Consider the following 23122-nt stretch of genomic DNA (forward strand, 5'->3'; position numbering starts at 1 on the left):
CAATTCTTACTTGTGTCAAAGATGAAACATTTGCCTATACCAACTGAGCTTTTAACAGAGAAAGTCAGTAACATTGGATAACTGATGTTGAGATATTAAATACAGACTTGATAGCTATTTCCCATTTTTTCAAGACAATAGGTCAACTTCAAGGAAATTTCAGACATTTTTCAAATGGATCACACTGGCCTTTGCATGGTACGTATTTATCTGAATTTTCATCAATGTTGCTTTTGTGGGCTAAACCAGTATCTACCATTGCTGAGTGAGGGGGCAGGCAACGTGAAACCTATCCAGGTAGGTGAACTGATTGTTAAAAAGATAGTGGGAAACAAAACCCTCCCCACCACAAACAGAATAGATCTTTGAAACCCAACTGTTTCAACTACATCATACTACAGGACCAGTACAGTTATCCGATGTGTAGCAATGAAATGAAGAACAAATTACAGAAGTAAGATCAGTACATTTGTCAATTATGATAGATAGAGAGCAGGGAGGAAATCCAAATGTATGCTTTACTGTTTATTGTTAACAAGAAGCTTAAAAACAATAACACAGATATCAAAGTAATCCCATCAGAATAATGAGATTTGTTTAAAAAAGTAGGTGATACATACAAAGTTTCGTAGCACCTCTACCAGGTTAAGAATAAAATTTGTCAGACAGTGTGGTGGAAAATTGCACTAGCCACAGGTAATCAGTGAGCACACCACGTCAACATCTGAGTGTGAAATTATTGCAAGACAAGATAGCTTTGCTCCGAGTAACTGACCAGAGCAACAGTAATGAATGGTGGAGGAAAGGCAAATGTCTCCATCATTGGGGTCCACTCTAGAAGCAGCTGCACTCCAGCCAGGAGGCAGCATGTCACACCCCAGGCACAGCAGCTGCCTACTGAGAATGCGGTGGTTGGGTCTCTTACCACACGTCTCAGCCATCTGGATGCAGCCATTCACCAAACAGGGTAGACCTCTGCAAGATTCCAGTATGTGCCACTGACATCAGTGCTATGGTTCACACAATAGAGCCGCTGGCCTGGTGCCGAGTGCAGACGTCAGCAAAGCAGGGTGACAGTACACTTTGCTGTCAGCTGGGTGGACACTGGCTGGCAACTGACAGGGGGCAGGGGTGTGAATGGCTTCACACAACCCCGCAGAATCAATGTATCAACTGGAAATAAAAGCGTTAATTTTGACAGCTCCTTTTTCCTGGGCCTCATCAGCCTGCCATCTGGCATCACCCCGACACCACTTGGCCTTCTGCCACCCATGGAGTTGGCTATAAAGAGGTATCAGAACTGAGATCTTCGAGCTCGTCACCACCCCATTTGGTGACAATAGAGGGAGCAGCAACACTTACAACTACTGCCCACGAATGAAGCAGATGACTCTACTAGTGCAGGGCTGTAGTTTCAGTAACACAGAGTGGGGCACGTGCTGTCTCTGTGTGTAGGTCCCCCCCCCCCCCCCCCTTTTTCCCCTGATGTGTAGTGTTGTGCCAAGTCAGCCGACTTTGCCAGGGTTGAGTTTTACTTGTAAGTTCAGCATGTGACAAGTGAACACATACAGGATTTTGAGGAGGCATAAGTGTTAGTTTGTACCTGGTTGAAATGGGCTACATTGGTATCACAAGCTAGAGATGTGGCTCACTGTCTAGTCGTACATAAGCTGGTAAGCATGGGTAACAATTCCAAAGGTGAAGCTAAGTTTAGTCATTATTTCAATGTGTACTCGCCACTCAGGCGAGAGAATGTAAGTTATAGTAAGAAGTAAAATGATAACGTTACGGTTATTTGACTTGTTCAGAGCAAGGAATACAGTTCCGTATTTAAGCATGTAAAGTTGTGAGAAGTGTTGGGATAGTGATATGTTTAAGTGGTTTTTCTATTATTATTTTTTCATTTGTGTTTTGTCATTGATAAGAGGTAATCACATCATGGTCAGTACCACTGGGAGCAGGGTTTTCGATGCAGCAGGAGGCTATCACACTGGAGGTATTGAGAACTGTCAGAGAAGAAGGAGATAAGATGCGAGTGGTGAGTGCAAATTTTTGTCTAAAAGATGGGAAGTGTTTCAGGCTGAAGAGAAGGAAATTGTTTACAGCAAAACTCCAGAGTATGGTGATAAGTTGTGGAGAGAGCACAATGGCCACAGGATTGAAAGTGGGCCTCAGGACATTATGAATACGTTGATTATGGAGTGATTGGAAAGAAGGAAAAGGGAGGAAGCAGTGAGGAAGAAGAAGCTGTAAGGTAGAGGAGCAGGCTTATGGTTAGTTTACCTGTTCCAGCAAATTTGGGCTAAACATAAACGAAGCCACGACAGAGTACCTCGTTATGATGCGTGGTGATTGTCAGACTGCTGATCATCTACAATCACTGCAGGTTGGGGACCATTCCTTCAAGACAGTGCAAGAATTCAAATACGTAGGGACACTTTTCACTGAGAACTCATCATGTGAAGCAGAGCTCAAAGCCAGAATACAAGCAGAAAACTGATCTTACCACAGCCTAGGACAACTGCTTCAGTCCAAATCTCTCTCCAGACAGTTCAAGATTCGACTGTACAAAACCCTGATCCAGCCTGTTGTTCTATATGGCTGTGAGACATAGAGTATCCGGAAACAGGACTTCCGTAAGCTCCTCATTTTTGAGAGAAAAGTGCTTCGGAAGATCTTCGGTCTGGTTCTGGATGCAGATACAGGGGAATGGAGGATCAGATACAACCAAGAGCTTGAGGAACTATACCAGCAGCCCAACATAGCACGAACTGTCAAAGCCAAACGAATGCAGTGGGCTGGCCATGTGGCCCGGATGGAGGATCACAGATGGCCTCGGAAGCTCCTGGATTTCACGCCTACAGGAAAGAGACCGCCAGGGAGACCCAAGAAGCGTTGGAGGGATGGACTCAATGAAGATTTAAACCAAGTGTCAATAGATGTGGACGAATGGCGGATAGCAGCAATGGACAGAATACAGTGGAGGAGGAAACTTGTAGATGCGTGCGGTCCACTGGGCCTGATCACGTAGTAGTAGTAGTAGTAGTAGTAGTAGTAGTAGTAGTAGTTCCTGAAGTATGGCCAACTGCAAATAATGTAGCTGATCTGTTGGTCCTGTGAATAGTATGGAAGGACATTACAGATTGGTGGACAATCTTTGACAAGATTTCGGTAATTATATATGGTAACGTAACATAAATTCCTGAAAATTTACACAAAGCACATAATAAGGACATTGTTGAAGTTAAGGAGAGTAACATAGAAGTATTGGCTCCACTATCAAGTGGAACTGTGGAGTCTGAGGTAGCAGGAATGGGTATAGACTATACAGACTTGATTAAGTGTTAGGATAGCAACACAGGTGATTTGAATGCAGTAGTGATAATGGGGGTAGCACTGAGGCAGGGTGAGCCTGTGTCAGATGCACATGTAAGTGCAGGTGCTGGTGATTTTTGTGAAAAGCAGAGTTGAGCTACAATAATTATTTTGTTTTAGATATTAAAGGGTTGTTGGTAGTTGGGTTGCAGATGTGGTGGCACAAGATGAGTTCACAGAGTGGACGATCAAGACCCCATAGCTAAAGCTGTTTAAGAATTTGCATCAGAGGGTTGGTACGTAATTCGAGCGCAAGTACTGTGTCACAGCCTTGCAGGGTACGCAGCTGACCTGCACAGCGAGCTGTTTACCACACAGCCACAGTCTGATGTATGCAACAAGTATGAATCGGATGAAGAGTATAACACAAGACTGAAAGTAAATATTCTGCGTGAAAAATCACGCCAAAGTTAACCTTCGGCGACAGAAAGCTGTTGCCAGTAAAGAGCTGTTACAAGATATGTCTATACCAGATAAAACGTGTACAAATACAATAAGGTGTAATTCACATGGTATAGTGCCACAGGCACCAGGAAGTTGTTTTGTGGGAGCAGGAGTACCAAAAAGACAAGCATTTTGAAGCGAATTCAGTCTGTAATGAGTGATTCAACTAGTGCTGTACATGGTTTTCTCGTGAGGATTGTTTTGGAAGAGTGTTTTCTGGGAAAACATAAGGGGAACTGTTGTCACAAGAACAAAATTTCAACAAAAGATTAAAAAAAACATCAGATAGAAAGATGAGATGCCCTGCATAAGAGTTTAACAGAGCTAGAGCATTTATTGTTACAGATGATATGTTCAGGATAATTCACTAAGAAAGAAAGAGTGTCACTTTTTGTTCTTAAGTGTGGAATGGGGAGTTACAAGTTGTGTGGGCTTGAGGGTGGCAAAAAGACTTGCAGCACAATATGTTTCATAACATTTGAGATAATGAGCAGGGCAAGGGTCTCTTGAGAGACATTGGGAGATTAAACAACATGAGGAGAGATTCCAAGGTGATGACAGCCACAGTATGAATAGTAGCGTAATGTAAATATGAGAGAGAAATGTATTTTTGAGTTTATGGGAAATAACCTATGAATATTTGCAAATCATCAAGGCTATATGTTTTACAGAAAGTAAGAAATGTAAAAGCACAAAGTGATGAAAGTCCAAGAAGAACTAATGGACTGTTAAGTGCTGTAGATGTAAGCAACTAAATAGGCTAAGGAAGCATTTAGCATATAAGGCTGAAGTCAAACACAGACTCTCAACTTTAAAAATCACACCATCAGATGTTTTGTAAAGGAAACTATTGTAGATGTGACAAACAGTCTTAAGAAAGATCTGAGGCGCTGGGTCTTCTCCGTAGAGGTCGGTGGAGGGGGCGGTAATGTACTGCCGCTACCAGGTTAAGAGTAAAATCTTTGAGAAGGTGTTTTGGAACACTGAATTAGTCACTGGTGTCTGAAAAGTGTGGTATGTTGACATTTAGCTAAAGCCAACAAGAATGTCAAATTATTGCAAGATAGGCTAGCCTCGCTAAGAGTAGCTTGCTAGCACATCGGCACTACACAGCACAAGGAAGGTGATGTCTCCATTATCGGCGTTCCGCTGGTGTTGCCAGGTAAGTGACGAGGAGTGGGGCACTGACACAACAATTGTGTTGCTATCTGGCATAAATAACAGTTGATTTTGTAGCAGAGTCAATCACAGTCCAGCTGTATCAAGGGGCTATGCTGGACAAGGAATGACAAGGAGCCGCCAGCCACAGCCACGGATTCGAGTCCCCACCGGGAAACTTGCTTCCTGCTAAGCCTCCCCCCCCCCTTTTTCCCCTGGACTTGGTGCCACAGTGCAGCAGGCCTGCTGGTCCACTCCAACAGCAGCAGCAGCATGATGCAGCAGTTTCCATCAGGCATAGTAGCCACCCACCTACAATACGAGTCAGGTGCAAACAGATCTGGAGTGAAGGGAGGATGGTTGAGGGTTTCTCAGAGCGTGTCCTCCAATTTGTCCATTGTCAAATTCATGGAGTGAGGCTTAGCACTGTTTTGGAGGACGACATCTCTGATGTACATTCTTCATCTTTTCTTTCGGTAGGCAGCTTTTTCTGATCTTAACAACCAGGAGTAGTAAGCTGCATTCACCATACATTTATCATACAGAAAGTCGATGAGTAACACTACTCTGTAGCCAAAAAACAGAGTCACAAGAACTTTCACAGCTGCGAGCAGGTTTTCGCCTTCACTGTGCAGGCTTCATCCTTTACTTGTGACGCCTTATTCACCATTTTGGATTCTGGAGTATAATGATGCAACAGTGTCTCATCACACAATGATGCACTTCAAAAAATCCTTCTCTTCTTGCTGGAATGGATTCAGAAGCCTCTCACAGATCTCCAGTCTCACCTGTTTTTGCTGTTCTTAACAACTTTCAAATTCATTGAGTACAAATTTTTCTCAAGCCCAACTATTCATTGATAATGGTTTGAGCACTCCCAATGCTGACACCCACTTCCTCAGCAATTTATTCAATACTGCACCAGTGATCACCTTCAATAAGCTCTTGAACAGCACAGATGTCACTGTGGGGCTTGACCTTGGCCATGGAGCATGACCTTCATTTTCTACACTTTCTTGGCCATCCTTAAATTGTCTGGCCCACGTAAACACTCAGCTCTGGGATAGTTTAGCATCCCAAACTTTGCCTTTAAATGAGTTAAAATCTCCGAAGGTTTAGCACCTTCATGAGTTAAAAACTTTATAATATGTTGTGCAACAGATGGAAGAACCTCTTGTTCGCTCATGCCAGTACTAAGGTCAGAACAAAATGCAGCAGCAAACCAAGCTGGTTCCCCCTCCCTAGCACACTGACCTTCAACCCACCAATCCACCATTCTGTATGGAACGGCTCGCACAGTACCATTCATATTTTAGTTATCCTGTATATTTTAGTAGTACTGACATTTATTTTGTACAAAAATGGATCAGATAATTTAATTTAATGCAAATTTTGTTATAAGAATGTTTTATATATGTCAGATATTGGTTTTGGTAAGTCTGTTTTGGGTAAAACAAGGGTTTGCAAGTGGAATAAGCATTTGAAGGAGGTCATGAGAACAGTGAAGATGATGAGTACTACAGATACCCACCACATCACTAACCAATGAAACGGAGAAAAGACTTATGAATTATTGCTGAATCACAATCAATGAAGTAGTTGATGATGTTGGCACATCATTTGGCTCACACCGTAAAATTTGTTCAGATGTTTTGGATATGAAAAATACAATATCAAAATTTGTTTGGAAATTTTGAATTTCAAACAAAAACTGTGGTGAATGCAACTTGCTCAGGAGTCACTAGATGAAATCGACAACACTGCACAATTATCGAAATGCGCCACAACAGGTGATGAAACGTGGGTTTACGGATATGGCTTCGAAACTAAAGCTCAGTCATCCCAGTGGAAACATTCTGGATCACCAAGACTGAAAAAACTCAACAAGTGTGGTCAAATGTGAAGGTTATGCTCAGTGGGTCAATAAGAACCACCACTAACAAATTTAGTGCTGTTTGCAAGAAAAAATCTGAAAAAAAAATCTGATTCAATTCATGGCTTTTGCACCTGCTCACACTTTGTTGCTTGTTTGTTCATTTTTGGGCAAAAATAGTAATTTAATGATGCCCCAGCCACCACATTTGCCATAAATAAGGCCATGTGACTTTGTTCTGTGCACAAAAATAAAGAAAAAACTTAAAGAGACATCATTTTAAAAGAATAGGTAAGATTAAAAATGCATCACTGAGAGATCTAAAAGCTATCCCCAAAGATCAAATTCCAGAAATGTTTCATGTAATGGGAAAAGAGCTAAATAGTATATAATATCTAACACAGACTGTTTTCAAGGAGACATCTTTGATGCAGACGCATAAATCAAATTTTTCCAAAAAGCAACAACAATGTAGTCAAATTCCAATGAGGAAATTTTCTGGCGCAGAAGTAAAATTAAATAAGGAACTTTGGTCAGAGCAAATCCTACAACCTTTACATTTTGTACCAATAGTGAGCAATGTATAGCTCCTGCTGTAACAAAAGGAGGTACATGTACGATTATGTACCAGTGTGGTAAAAGTTATTTACAACAAACCATACACAGTAAATGAATCATACATGAACACTAACAGTCAAAATAAATCTGATATAGTCCAGCATTGTAATTCCACCAACCATTCTATGGAGTATGATAATGCTCAGATATTGGTCACACCCTCATCCTTTCGGGATTGTGTGCACAAAGCAGCAGTACAAATACAATTGGCATACAATATGATCAACCAATACAAGGACCTCCACCTAGACAATTAATATAATCCCTTCATTTTATGTCTTTTCTCTCACAGTAATTTCTGTTTCAAGTCTCCACTGCCTATTATTTTGTACAATGCTAACAGGATGAATGATGAACCATGTGACTCTATCACTGTGGGTCTGTGGCTTCTTCAGTACCTCTGGGTTCACTTACGTTCAGTAATTGCTATGTGCCTTATGTTTGGTGTTTGCTATGTGCCAACTATATCATCTGTAACAAACGTGTTGTGAACTGCTTAGTATAATTTTGATCATGTGTTTCTGGCATCTCAAAGAATATTTAGGTATGCATTCAGTATCAGAAGTCTGTCATCGAATCATTTTGATAATGGCTACAAGATCTCAGCCAAAATAATGAGAGAGGGTATAATAATGTCCAAGGTGCATGCCTGAATAATGCAGTGTGTATGCATGGGCAGGAAAGGGGGGAGGGGGGTGGCAGCAGGGGGTGGTGACATTACCTGAATTTCTCAGTTAAAAATACACTTTTTGCCATGTGAAAATACAGATACCCTGGATGACAGTACATTTTTTTCCCAATGTTAAGTGACAATGCTTTCCCTCGGAGCTGTAAAACTTATCAATCTTTTGAGTGGTAAAGGTTTTATACACCAGATTAGAACTTCCCATCATTTTAGGAAATGAAATGCAAAAAGACATATTTTGGAAAGATCTTTGATGTGCATGTACACTCCATATTTTCCTATTACAAAAGTATAAATACAAATTCCACCAAATATAGCATGGCAACTTCTGAAGCACTGAAATAGAGATTGTGATGTGCTTTTGTTAGTTAATCATCAGTCATGACATGTGATCTAGCCAGCCAATGACAACAGATATACAGAGCACAGGACATGTAATGTTTTCAGCCAAGCAAAAATCACTGTTAAGTAGCACGAACACACAAATAGGAAAAGTTAATTATTGAATTTAATATGCATACAGCATTGCTACTAGAAAAGCACAGTTTTCACATAAAGATGTGTTCAAATTATTAGACTAAATGATTATTTTTTTTATATTCTTAAGTTTTCAGGCATAAAAATAGGAGAGAAAAGTGTAATAATTTATTTGTTTTAATGGTTTGATTGATGTCACAAAATTTCCCTTCCAATCAACTCGCAGATCACTGACTTTTTCACATTTGGTAATATTTATTTATCATTTTCTCTCCAAATTGTTTTAGTTGTCTGTGTACATGCTTTGAAACTGTGTTTACAGTAATGTTTTATGTTTCTGTGGTGTACTTCGGCTTGTTATCTATTCTATCAACTTTTTGTACATTGACAAGACATTATATACTGCAGCTTGTGAACTTGCTCGTTTTTAGCTATAGGAATAAATCATGGAGTTTCCAAAGAAAATGAGGTCATGGGGAATACATAAGATGTTTCACCTCAGAAAATTTCAGCTGTGGTGGCACTTCTTGCTAAAAAGCGTTATACCCGCAAGAAATTGCTGACAGAATGAGAATATCACAGAAACTGTCAGCAGAATCAAACTTTCAGTACAGAAAGGTGGTGAATACAACCCAAACAGAAAAGAAAAATGTGGACGTCAAAAAAAAAAAATAAATAAATAAATAAATAAATAAATAAATAAAAGTAAATAAAATAAAAATAAAATCAGTCCTATAAGAATGAGAAGACTTACAAACATGGTAACAATGAACCATAAACTTACTTCTACAGACATGTGCGATCAGCTGAAAGGTTTTGGTGTTGAAGTTTCACCTGTGACAGTGAGGAGGAGGGTGTTTGAATGTGGTTTAGAGGCATGCCAACCAAGGAAAAAACAGAAAATCACACCTGCCATGAAAACCAAAAGATTGCAGTACGCTAAACAACTTCAGGAGTGGGCAAGTGTGGACTGGGCTAAGATATGTGCGATGACATGGTAAATTAAGTGGGTCTGATCTCTAAAGTTAGGGGTTTTGGCTTGAAATTGTGATGTTTTACTGATACTGAAGAAATGCACAATTGAATTTTGGGACTGTTGAGGTCTCCTATGCTACTGTTTCCAACTTTTCTAACTTGCAATTTTGTACACATGCTTCAGGTGTGATTCAGTGATGAATCTGTATTCACTGTGATGGAAGAAAGCAGCCAGTATTTTGATCGCAGACCTGGAGAATAGTTCAAAACTGAGTGTGTGCAGCAATGTGTGAAGCATCCAACTTCCATTATGGTCTGGAGTGTGATGACCGTGAAAGGTCCTGGAAGATTACGCATTGTTGAAGGGACAATGAGGCAAGAACAATATAAAGAGATTCTTGAAAAGGAACTTTTCCCCCAAATAAATGAATGGTTTCCTAATAAAGACGCCATTTTTATGCATGATGGAGCACCTTGCCAGAAAGTCAAAAGTGTTTCCAAGCACTTGGAAGAAAAGCAATTGAAGGGGAATAGCCCTGATATGAACCCAGTTGAAAATACACTCCTGGAAATGGAAAAAAGAACACCGTGAATTCATTGTCCCACGAAGGGGAAACTTTATTGACACATTCCTGGGGTCAGATACATCACATGATCACACTGACAGAACCACAGGCACATAGACACAGGCAACAGAGCATGCACAATGTCGGCACTAGTACAGTGTATATCCACCTTTCGCAGCATGCAGGCTGCTATTCTCCCATGGAGACGATCGTAGAGATGCTGGATGTAGTCCTGTGGAACGGCTTGCCATGCCATTTCCACCTGGCGCCTCAGTTGGACCAGCGTTCGTGCTGGACGTGCAGACCGCGTGAGACGACGCTTCATCCAGTCCCAAACATGCTCAATGGGGGACAGATCCGGAGATCTTGCTGGCCAGGGTAGTTGACTTGCACCTTCTAGAGCACGTTGGGTGGCACGGGATACATGCGGACGTGCATTGTCCTGTTGGAACAGCAAGTTCCCTTGCCGGTCTAGGAATGGTAGAACGATGGGTTCGATGACGGTTTGGATGTACCATGCACTATTCAGTGTCCCCTCGATGATCACCAGTGGTGTACGGCCAGTGTAGGAGATCGCTCCCCACACCATGATGCCGGGTGTTGGCCCTGTGTGCCTCGGTCGTATGCAGTCCTGATTGTGGCACTCGCCTGCACGGCGCCAAACACGCATACGACCATCATTGGCACCAAGGCAGAAACGACTCTCATCGCTGAAGACGACACATCTCCATTCGTCCCTCCATTCACGCCTGTCGCGACACCACTGGAGGCGGGCTGCACGATGTTGGGGCGTGAGCGGAAGACGGCCTAACGGTGTGCGGGACCGTAGCCCAGCTTCATGGAGACGGTTGCGAATGGTCCTCGCCGATACCCCAGGAGCAACAGTGTCCCTAATTTGCTGGGAAGTGGCGGTGCGGTCCCCTACGGCACTGCGTAGGATCCTACGGTCTTGGCGTGCATCCGTGCGTCGCTGCGGTCCGGTCCCAGGTCGACGGGCACGTGCACCTTCCGCCGACCACTGGCGACAACATCGATGTACTGTGGAGACCTCACGCCCCACGTGTTGAGCAATTCGGCGGTACGTCCACCCGGCCTCCCGCATGCCCACTATACGCCCTCGCTCAAAGTCCGCCAACTGCACATACGGTTCACGTCCACGCTGTCGCGGCATGCTACCAGTGTTAAAGACTGCGATGGAGCTCCGTATGCCACGGCAAACTGGCTGACACTGACGGCGGCGGTGCACAAATGCTGCGCAGCTAGCGCCATTCGACAGCCAATACCGCGGTTCCTGGTGTGTCCGCTGTGCCGTGCGTGTGATCATTGCTTGTACAGCCCTCTCGCAGTGTCCGGAGCAAGTATGGTGGGTCTGACACACCGGTGTCAATGTGTTCTTTTTTCCATTTCCAGGAGTGTATATGGGCTATAGTAAAACAGAGGATAAGGAAATTTAGAATAACCACCAAACAAGATCTCATGGAGATCTGGTACCATGACAATGATATTAAGAAGTCATGTGAAATGTTAATAAAAACTATGACAAACAGGATAAAAAATGTTGATTAAGAACAAAGGCATGCATAAAAAGTACTGAATGTACAAATATAATATGTATGTGGATGTAAATGTGTAATAAATGTGAAGTACTGGAAAAAATGTCTTTAGTATAATAATTTGAACATGTCTGTACAATATAGGCCTTCAAAATTTTTTTGCTGGTTTTTCTCCAAGTGTGTGATTAGGCATGATCCCAAGAGCAAAGCTTAAATTGCAGCAGCTGAAAATTAGTAACAAGCGTGATTACAAATTGCACTGCTATCACAGAACAGTTCATGAATTACTTAGTTGAATACCTGTTCTGACAAGCACTTCAACTTTTCCATACATTATTACAATTACATGTGAAATTTTCATCCTAAAGCATTTGACACATTTTGATGTCTGCAGACGCTTGTGTGTGTATTGTGTTTTGTTGTTGTAAAGAACACCTTTTCTTTGGAACTAAAGTTCTATTTTGGTGTTATTCTTTTATTTCTATTTTACTGCTGCAAAATTACTTTGCAGAGGCAGGCTAAAATAAAATTATTCATTAGAGTATCAATTCTTACAAGTCAAAGTTATAAAAATTTAACTGAAAACTAAAACAATGAAAAATTACCAGAATTCTAAGAAATTCCCAGGCTTTTACCAGATGAAAAAATTCCTGTTTTCCCCACAGATTTCTTGGTTGTCCTAGGGTGTATTCAGCCTGAAAATTGGTGTGTGTATTCATCAGATCTGCTATTATTTTTCCTGTTTTAGCAACTTGTGTGTGTGTGTGTGTGTGTGTGTGTGTGTGTGTGTGTGTGTGTGTGTGTGTGTGTGTGCACGCTCACGTGCATACGTGCATGTATGCATGTTGTAGTGAACACTGAACTTTTCAGTTATGATGAAAAAGCTGTACTTACTGAAAAAAGATCTGAAGTATTTCCAAACAGAACAACATAAAAATAGTCCTTATTTATTATAGTATTGCTGATGTATATCTTCTTACTGAATTTCCACTAATTTTAAACTGAAATTTTTGCTTATGTACAACACGAGTTGATGACAGAACTAAACAAACACGATGATATAACCAAGATGTTTCTGATTTTTAATTTAAGAAAGGAAAGAATGTGAAAATCTTTGTAAGAGAATGTTTGGATATTTCAGTGAAATGAGTAGCCATAGTTTGAAATTCAATCTAAACTAAAAATAGAACAAATAATCATGTGCCACCGTATTTTATTTTTCAATTCAATCACTAGAAACAGAATGTGAGAAGAATTTTTGTTTTTCTCATATCACCTATTTCCACTGACGATTACCTGCTCACAGAAACCAAATTTTATTTTGTTTCTGTATCTTTACGTTTGTGAAAAGGAAGTAATTTACTTCCAATTACATTACAAAAAGTCTACTTTAAACTTTTATCATTTTTCTTGTTCAGCAGGTAAAGGAACAGTTTACTTTGGTCTCAGTGAGTGGTCAGTATGTTTTCTTCCCTCACACTCTATTGTGCCCACATAGAAATATATCCCTCCCTCTCCTGCGGAATTAGACTGCAATTTTAGGGGTCTATGCTCCTCAATGTTTCAGTAAATATAAGTGAGAAATGCAATGTTATCAATTCTCACATTTTCTTGATTTACTATCACTTTCTCTTCTGTAGTCACAACTTCGCTTAATATTAACCGCTTTACTTCAAACTTCTGAACATGTGATTTTTGTTTTTTCCATTATTACAGACAAAGGAAGAGTACAAAACATATGCAGCAGTGTACACCATCTGTGTGCTCAAAGTTAGCAGATTAAATGCAGGAAATGGTTGCAAAATAAATATGGATATCACAAAAATACATCAAGAAACCTGCAAAAGAAAAGCACTAAGTATTATCGAACATGCACAATAGTGAAGGAGATTAGCTTCTGAATCCCACATGCTTCGAAACTCTATTCCGCTTCAGCTAAATTTCTGTTGGGCATGTTGTTACTCAGAGTCATGGAATATCTGGTTTAAACCTTTCATTTCCGTTACATTTACTATGTAGCTATGACTGCAGAGAAAATATATGGGGTCTGATAGAACTGAAACCTTTTCTAGATTTTCCAGAGAAAAACTATGACGCTTGTCAGTCAGTGTTAATTTATATGTCGAAAAAGAATGTTCTACATCAACATTGTGTACAGTAGCATAAAGCCTCACTCCGAAGCATAGTTCCTTTGATAAAATGAGCACTGAGGACTATACAACCTTGCAATAGCCTTACAAAAAGGCAACAAAATGAAACAAAAGTCAGCATTACAATAGGAAACCATAGCTTGCAGCAGCTGCCCATCAGTCTCGGCCATAGACAGCCAAATGGTAGGTCACAGGCCTGAATAAATTTTAAACTAGCTACGCATCCTGAGTGTGTCACAATAAATGTGGAATAAAACTGAATATTGTCCAATACTGTATGGAATTTATCAGCATCCTAGATTAAATATCTACGTGAAATCATTTTACTATGTTGCTAAGCAAAAACAAACAACATAGGATCAATGACATAGGGCTCAAGCACAGGGGAAAGCAACAATTTTAAGACCAGTAAAGAGAAACACATTGAAAGTTAAGTTCACAAAATAAATTAACAGAATAAAGTTTGTCACATTATTTGCTACATGAATCTGCCATCAATCAGTGGTGAAAAATGTCAGCATTGCAATATAGGTTACTGACAATCACAGAACAGTGCCACGAAATGAAATCCATAGGAATGGAAAGCTGCACCAGAAACTAAAGTGAACAAACACAACAGGAGCAACATACAAAGTGAAGACGTGAATGCTGTGAAATGAAAGTGTATTTACTTAAAGAAATCGTATTTCTTCTTGCCTACAGTTAAAATTAACCAATTTTCCAAGTGAAATGGACTGGAACATTGTCTACTTTACCTTTTGCTCTGTCAATTAATGCCATCCTTAATACCACAGAAATGTATGTCTCTGTTCATCAATACAGAAACTACATCTAGATACTTCTCAACAATTACAATACCTGGTGAGAAAACGAAGTCAGTGGAGGAACTCGAGGGAGAGGATATGCCCCTTGTTCTCGCTCTCAGTTTTGCAGCAGCAGTAGCAGCAACAGCACAGGCACTGCGATCCTCTCGAAGTGATCTTTTGCGTCTTACCAAGTCGAACAGTTCAGGTGGTGGGAGTGGAGGTGGAGGTGGGGGTGCAAGTGCAGAGCTGCCAGGCAGAACTGATGGTGATGGCTGAACCGCTGCTGACCAATGCCCTCCCACTGCCACATCCACCCCTACAGCCCCAGCATCTGTACTGAAGCCATAGTACTCATCGAGGCTTGTAGCCAATACTGATTCATCTGCGTCAGGGTCACTGTCTGCAAACAGTGGATCATTGTCGGACAGCAGCTGATCGAAGTCTGCATCACCAGGACCTGTGCCAGAAGTGCAGGGGAACCAGTCAGTTTAACACATGGGGAATAACCAAAAAGTCTATGTGCAATTTATTACTATCAATAACAACCTCTATCCTGCACAACATGCTAGAATTAGCCTTCATACTTTTCTTTCTTCTTTTTACTTCTTCATTCACTTACTGCTCACACATAATCTCTAACCTTTGTGTTCTTGTTTACTATCTGTATAAGTTGTAATTATAACGTGAGAGAGCAAAGTGAGATGGGTTGAATTAGAGGATGATACAACTTAGGTGAGACATAACTTGTGACAGTTATTAAAAGGTTTATAGACTTAAAACAAGATGCCATTCTTCCTTTGTGGGTCATCATAATAATAATCCTAGAAAATGCAATAACAATCATCCATGTAAGAATGTTTTCTTAGACTGTAGGCACAGGATGCTTGAACAGGAATAGTACATATTTCAAGTGATAGCTTGGACAATTAGTGTATTATTCGAATAAACATCTTCAGTACTTTCAACAGACATGAATTACTGTTATCATCTTCACATGAGAGATAAAATAAGCATCATGTTCCAGTGACCACAATTTCCTTGTTCTTCCAAGGTATCTACTATCATTATCTCAATAGCTGCAATCCAACAACAGTTCAAAGAAATCTCATTTCAGTGGATTACACTGTTGTGAACTCTCTTTTTATGAGCCTACAAGTTTTCCTTAGAGATAATAAAGTTGGGATGGCTACTATTACGTAGAACATTTTAACCATTTTCTTACACGTGTTTCTCTACAGAAATAGTTGCAGTCTTCCGCATACCTGACTGGAGTTGCGATTATAAGAATGTTAAGCTTTAAACATATTTTACACAATAGGTAATGAGCACTCAAATGATAGTAACTGATTTAGAAAATACTGAGCTGTTGTTTCACCAACGATATCAATGTGCACTTGACAGCATAAAAAGTGGCAGCGGTTGAAATTTTGAATTGTCTGCCATATTATGGAGGAGCCAATCACATTACATTGCATACAATACTACTCATAAAGTAGAGAACAATTGTAATTGTGAATGTAATTGTGGGAGTCACATTCTATTGATATTCAGCATGAAGCACACATTCTCTAAAAAAAACACCAAGGAAATCTCCAAATAATTCCAATGATTACAAACATGGAAGAGACACATGAAGCCATTAAGTGGAGTCAGGGATGGAACCACAGTAAGAAATATCTGAATATTGCAGCACCTACCAGTCCTTTAGTGTGTTCTACAGGCTGATAAAATAAATAAATAAATAAATAAATAAAAATAAAAAAAGTGACTTTAATATTTCAGAATCTGGACTGAATCACATTTTCAGCAATTATTTTTTGTTTTGCTGCACTAATGTGTTTTATGTATATAAAACTGAAATTATATTGGAAAAGCAACCATGCACCTATAGTGGATCAATGCACGGGGCACAAAGCCAAGTAACAGAAAACAGCATTCATACCTAGCTCTTTATCTAGCAGAATTACCCACTTTCACACACAACCACACAGACACCCACATGCTCACTCCTGTGGCCGAAGCAAGACTGAGTAACAAATACTCAATTACTAAAAGCAGTTGCCTGGGTTGCTGGAAGATAACACCATGGCTGCACAACAAGATGAAACGAGTAGACAGGGTAGAGCAAAAAGAGATGTAGAGAGAGGTGAGAAAGGAGCAGGGGGGACAAAAGAGGGAACAGGGAGGATGAAGCGAAAGAAAGAGAGGTGAGAGAGAAGGGAGAGGTATTGAAAAGGGGGGGGGGGGGGGAGAAGAGGGAGAATGCCTGCACGGGTGGATGGTTGTGTGAGGGAGGAGGGGGGGGGGGGGGGGGGAAGAGTTGTGGAAGAAGGCAGTGCACATTCTGGATGGAGGAAGTGTGGCGTGAGCAGAATAGAGAAGGGAAAAGGCAAGTTGAGGCAGTGGTAACAGGTTATTGGAGGTTTAGGCCAGGGAGACAGAGTATAGCATGTGTTGGAGAGAGAATTCCCACCTGCATAGTCCAGAGAAACTTGTTCTGGAAGGGAGTATCCAAATGGTCCATGTAGTTAAGCAGGTGTTGAAGTCATTTGTAATGTTTTGTGCAGCATTTTTGGCAACTTGATGCTCAGGTTTGTGGTCTACCACAGTTCGGCAGTGCGCATTTGTGCGAGTAAATGACTGATTACTTGTCGTGCCCACATAGATTGCTGTACAGAAGTTGCAGCATAGCTGATGTACGAGGTGCATTCAAGTTCTAAGGCCTCCGATTTTTTTTCTCCGGACTGGAAAGAGATAGAAACATGCGCATTGCTTTAAAATGAGGCCGCGTTCATTGTCAATACGTCCCAGAGATGGCAGCACCATAGGGCAGATGGAATTTTACCATCAGCAGCGAGAATGAGAACTGTTTTAAATACTTAAAATGCCGACGTTTTCCTTACTTGAACAGCGTGCAATCATTTGTTTTCTGAATTTGCGTGGTGTGAAACCAATTAAAATTCATTGACAGTTGAAGGAGACATGTGGTGATGGAGTTATGGATGTGTCGAAAGTGCGTTCGTGGGTGCGAAAGTTTAATGAAGGCAGAACATCGTGTGACAACAAACCGAAACAACCTCGGGCTTGCACAAGCAGGTCTGACGACATGCTCGAGAAAGTGGAGAGAATTGTTTTGGGGGATCGCCGAATGTCTGTTGAACAGATCGCCTCCAGAGTTGGTATTTCTGTGGGTTCTGTGCACACAATTCTGCATGACGACCTGAAAATGCGAAAAGTGTCATCCTGGTGGGTGCCACGAATGCTGACGGACGACCACATGGCTGCCCGTGTGGCATGTTGCCAAGCAATGTTGACGCGCAACAACAGCATGAATGGGACTTTCTTTTTGTCAGTTGTGACAATGGATGAGACGTGGATGCCATTTTTCAATTCAGAAACAAAGCGCCAGTCAGCTCAATGGAAGCACACAGATTCACCGCCACCAAAAAAATTTCGGGTAACCGCCAGTGCTGAAAAAATGATGGTGTCCATGTTCTGGAACAGCAAGGGCGTAATCCTTACCCATTGCATTCCAAAGGGCACTACGGTAACAGGTGCATCCTACGAAAATGTTTTGAAGAACAAATTCCTTCCTGCACTGCAACAAAAACATCCGGGAAGAGCTGCGCGTGCGCTGTTTCACCAAGACAACGCACCCGCACATCGAGCTAACGTTACGCAACAGTTTCTTCGTGATAACAACTTTGAAGTGATTCCTCATGCTCCCTACTCACCTGACCTGGCTCCTAGTGACTTTTGCCTTTTTCCAACAATGAAAGACACACTCCGTGGCCACACATTCACCAGCCGTGCTGCTATTGCCTCAGCGATTTTCCAGTGGTCAATACAGACTCCTAAAGAAGCCTTCGCCACTGCCATGGAATCATGGCGTCAGCGTTGTGAAAAATGTGTACGTCTGCAGGGCGATTACATGAGAAGTAACGCTAGTTTCATCGATTTCGGGTGAGTAGTCAATTAGCAAAAAAATCGGAGGCCTTAGAACTTGAATGCACCTCGTATAACATGGCTGCTTTGATATGTTGCCCTGCCTTTTATTGGGAACGAAATGCCTTTGACTGGACATCAGCAGGAGCTGCCAGGTGGGTGTATGAGACAGGTCTTGCACCACAAGGATTGCCTCATGGGGTGCAGTCTAGGGAATAGGATTAGTTTAGAATGGACAATGATATTCGGTAAGTTGGCTGGGCAGTGGAACACTACTTTTGAGGGTATCGGCAGGATTTTGGATACGATATCCCACATCTCAGGGCATGACGTGAGATAGTAGAAGCCCTGATGGAGAATATGGTTGAGCTTTTGAGGCCTGGGTGATAGTGGGTTTTCAGAGGAGTGCTGGTCGGTGGCTGGCCAACAGATTAAATGGTGTCATAGGAGCACATGCTGCAGGACATTTGTTCATAGATGACTTGGAAAGGATATGCTCTGTCAGTCAAGGTTCTGACGACTCCTGCTTTCCACTGCAGATGCAGCACCCACAGATGGCAAGGCTGTAAGGAAGAGACTTTTCGACATGGAAAGGGTGACAGCTGTCAAAATGGAAGTACCCCTGTTGGTTAGTGCACTTGATATGGAAGACATATTTATGGAAACAGCTGAGAAGTGGAGAACTACATGTGGGAAGGTGGCTTGATGTCAAAAGTTCATATAATCAAAATGATGTCAGATCTGAACCAAGCAAGAGGTTTTAGGTGTTGGCTGGATAGGAAGAATTCCTCTGATGGTCCATAAATAAGTTTGCATAAGATGTTGCCATGCTGGTACCCATGGCAGTTGGTGGATTTAGTATCAGAAGTACATTGGGGAAGGTAGTGTTCCATGACTGAAAGGTAATGAGCATGGGAATGCTGATGTACAAAGACGCCACATCCACAGTGACCAACAGCAAGTCTGGTGGTAATGGGAAAGGGACTGTGGAGAGATGATGAAGGAAGTGGGTGGTGTTTTGAATGTAGAATGGGTGGTTAAGGACAACTGTTTGGAGGTGGTGGTCAACAAAGGCCCTCTGCACTCTTTTCAGTTTGTTGTGTGGCCACGGAGTCATCTGCCCAATCTGACTTTTTCCCACTACCACCTCCTTGTGTCCTTCCCAACCTGCTTCCCACCTCCATCAGCTCATACCTGCTCCCCACCACAATTAGCTCAAGAAACAGCTTTTAATAATCTAGTATCAATAACACTAGTCAATAGTGAAAATCATTCTGACTTGAAAATAGATATTTTTGGTCCATTTCATCATGGGAAAATGACTATGACATTTAAAACTTTCAGCTGGCTCTTGGTTCTCAGATACGGCCCATTTAAGTTATAAAGATAATTATTACGTAATTTGATGCTAGGAGATTGTTTTGGCAGATCTGAGCGAAAACAGTGATGGGTTATTAGTAATTTTTATAACTAGTAGGAAAATTTGGAATCGACAGATAATGTTAGCACAGCTGAATGCAGGAATCATCTATCATGTCACTATAACTTTGTGAATTTTGTCAGTCTTGCTAATCCTTTGAGACATTTGCTCTGTGTAGCTTATTTCAGGTATTGAATTACAATGAGTTTCATTTAGCCTGTGTGTAAATGTAACATATTATTTATTTTGGGGAAAAAAGAAAAACTGTCTCCCCCCAGGCTGCACAGTATCCAGGATGCCATGTAACTGTAAAAACGTTCTTGACAATTTTTGCCATGTCTATGGAGACAGAATATCACCATTACTTTGGGATGCAATTAGGAGATATGGATCAGTCCTAGGTACCACATACAATTTACAAAACATGTGCTGTGACCCTCTGTGGGTGGTAAACAAAAATGCTCATTCTGTGCTGTTTGCTGCCCAGTGATTTGCAGAGAGCCTTCAAATCACATTCCTGCACAACATCCCTCTCCCTCACCCTCCAGCATGGCAAGTCCAGAAAAAAGAAGCAGACTGTAGAATATCCCAACATCCCACCAGCCATTCGACCAGAATCGCATGGAGAGGATCTCCACAAGAATACAGTCAGCAGTCTAATGTAGACAAAGTGCATGGAAGGGAGAAATCACCCCATCCATCATCTTAAACGATACTGAATTTATGCCTGAAAGTGAACTGACCAGTGAGCCACAAAGATTTAGCCAGGCCGAACTAACAATAAGTGATTTAATTAGAGACGTGGAATATCTAAAGATGAAGCAGAGCTTTTGGCATAACAGCTTCAAAAACAGAATCTTCTGCAATCTAATGTCAATGTGTCTGTGTATAGGACTCAGCAAAAAGACCTGAATTAGTACTTTATAAAGAAAAATACTCTTGTTGCCTGTTGTAATGTGAGTGGTTTGATACATCTTTACATCTGGAATACAATCCAAAGGACTGGAGATTGTTTATACACTCTTAAAAGCTAAGTTTAAAAGCTGTATTTTTACATAATGGAAATTCCCTCCCTTCACTCCCTATAAGACCATGCTTTCCACATGAAAGAAACCTATGAAAACATGAGACCACTTCTGACAGCAACTGAATACACTGACCATCAATGATACATCTGTGGTGACAAAGGTCACTACAATATTGCTGGGCGTACAGTGGGGCTACATAAAATACTGTTGTTCCATGTGTCAGTGGGATAGTCAGGCTAGGTCATCTCACTCCAAAGTAAAGATCTTGCCCCCTAGGGAAAATCTCTGCCCCAAAAAGAAAAATGTGCAGTGTGATCCTCTGGTAGAAAAAAGCAAATTTCTTTTGTCCCCTCTACACATAAAAACTGGATTAATGAAGAACTTTGTAAAGAGGACAGACGAGATCAGAGAAGCTTTCCACAGATCAGTGCTGCTAAAGTTAAAGAAAGTATCTTCACTACTCAACAGATTTGTCATCATCTTAAAGATAAAAACTTTGGACAAGTTCTCCAGGGCCATGAGAAAGCAACATGGAAAGTATTTAAAGATGATGCAAATGGCTTCCTGTGAAATCAAAGAGTTAACAAGTAAGTTGTCACTGTGAATAATCTTCTGGAAAATACCATCAATTACGCTGCAAAATGTCATTTAAACTCCATTCCACAGGTCCTTACTTGGACTTCATCCCTGACAACTGTGGTACAGTAAATGACGAACATGTAGAGCAGTTCCACCAGGACATTTCACAGATGGAGTGAAGGTTTGGGGGAAAATTTAACACTTCTATGTTTGTGGACTTATATTGGACAGTGTGTAGAGAAGACCCAGAAAAAGAGTACAAACAACTAGCAAAAAGAAGACATACATGTGAATAAGTCCCTTTACTTAAGTTAGCAAAGCTTTAAAACCAGAGTTACACCTGCTAATCGAATCTCTAATGTCACTTTCATTTTTATCAACCCTAAATTCTTTAGCTGTTTGTATAAGGAAAAGAATTTTGAAATGTATTTTTAGTATTTCCACTTGAAATAAGAATATCATAAAAACTAGAGAAAAAAAATCTGACATCATATTCATTTTTCTCAAGGCAAAACTGGGATAAATCAGATATTCTAAGAAAGGAAATAATTCCAAAATGCATTTTTCTTCAACAGTGTGCTCAATCTTGCTGCGACCACTGGAGTGCGAATCTGGGTGTCTGTGTGAATGTGTGTACTTTTGCTATAAATAGAACTAGTGCTCAAAAGCTAGTGTGGATGCTGTTTTCTATTACATGTTTCTGTGCTCCATGCATTGATCTGCTATAGGCAAGCGGCTGCCAGTCCCTTATTTTACGTATTGCTTGAGTCATAAATTACCATTATTATTATTATAATAAACTGCCTATTTGGCTCACTTCCTTTCCATACAATTTTACCTTTGGTACTGTCTCCCTTTACTTATCTACAACTCGTTGTCCATTCTTTATTCCTTAATATTTCTGTAATATCTTCTCCTCTACAGTACCTGCCTTCAAAACACATGCAGACCACCATCTAAGATGGACTTTAAATGGCTGTTATTGTTATGGCCCACCACATTAAATGGTGCTGTGATGTAACGCCCAGCAAATGCGGTGAAACCACCTGAAGTGTAACTTATCACTTCACAAACGTGGTAGGTTACTACGTCTCCCTTATGAACAAATGGTATTCATCAGCTGCAGGTAGAAATTTCGTTACATAGTTAATAAATGCGAATATGCGTACTGTGTGAGAATTTGTTTGTATGTGCATATAATTGGAGGGTGGGGGCTGGATGCCATGTTTTTACAAGACTACGACAGCTGGTTCCCACCATATGACACTTGGTGAGTCAGTGGTTGTTCCACTGAAGTGCACCCCTTCTCGAAGGCGTGCAGAGCCCAAGAGAATTCTGAGAGTTGTGACAATGATTCGTGATGTCACGAGGACAGCTGAAGAATTCATTCTGTCTTTATACTATGATTTGAAATGACTGATCTGTTAATGAATGTTTAATTACAGAAAAGCATCATAAGTGTTTCCAGCT

The 23122-nt window shown here is 41.0% G+C and overlaps 1 protein-coding gene across 2 annotated transcripts in view; it reads right to left on the reverse strand.

Annotated features, from left to right (window-relative positions):
• The window catches only part of LOC126187885 (E3 ubiquitin-protein ligase Arkadia-like), a 343683-nt gene that overhangs the window by 227167 nt on the left and 93394 nt on the right, over window positions 1-23122 (reverse strand). Inside the window, exon 3 of one of the 2 annotated variants that reach the window (XM_049929228.1) lies at window positions 14733-15137. The exons of the other annotated variant lie outside the window; for it this stretch is intronic. Within the exon in view, the coding sequence (XP_049785185.1) occupies window positions 14733-15137 (405 nt within the window). The remainder of the gene's footprint in view (window positions 1-14732; window positions 15138-23122) is intronic. 2 annotated transcript variants of the gene reach the window in all.

This window comes from Schistocerca cancellata, chromosome 5 (genome assembly GCF_023864275.1).
Source record: "Schistocerca cancellata isolate TAMUIC-IGC-003103 chromosome 5, iqSchCanc2.1, whole genome shotgun sequence".
NCBI classification, from domain to species: domain Eukaryota; kingdom Metazoa; phylum Arthropoda; class Insecta; order Orthoptera; family Acrididae; genus Schistocerca; species Schistocerca cancellata.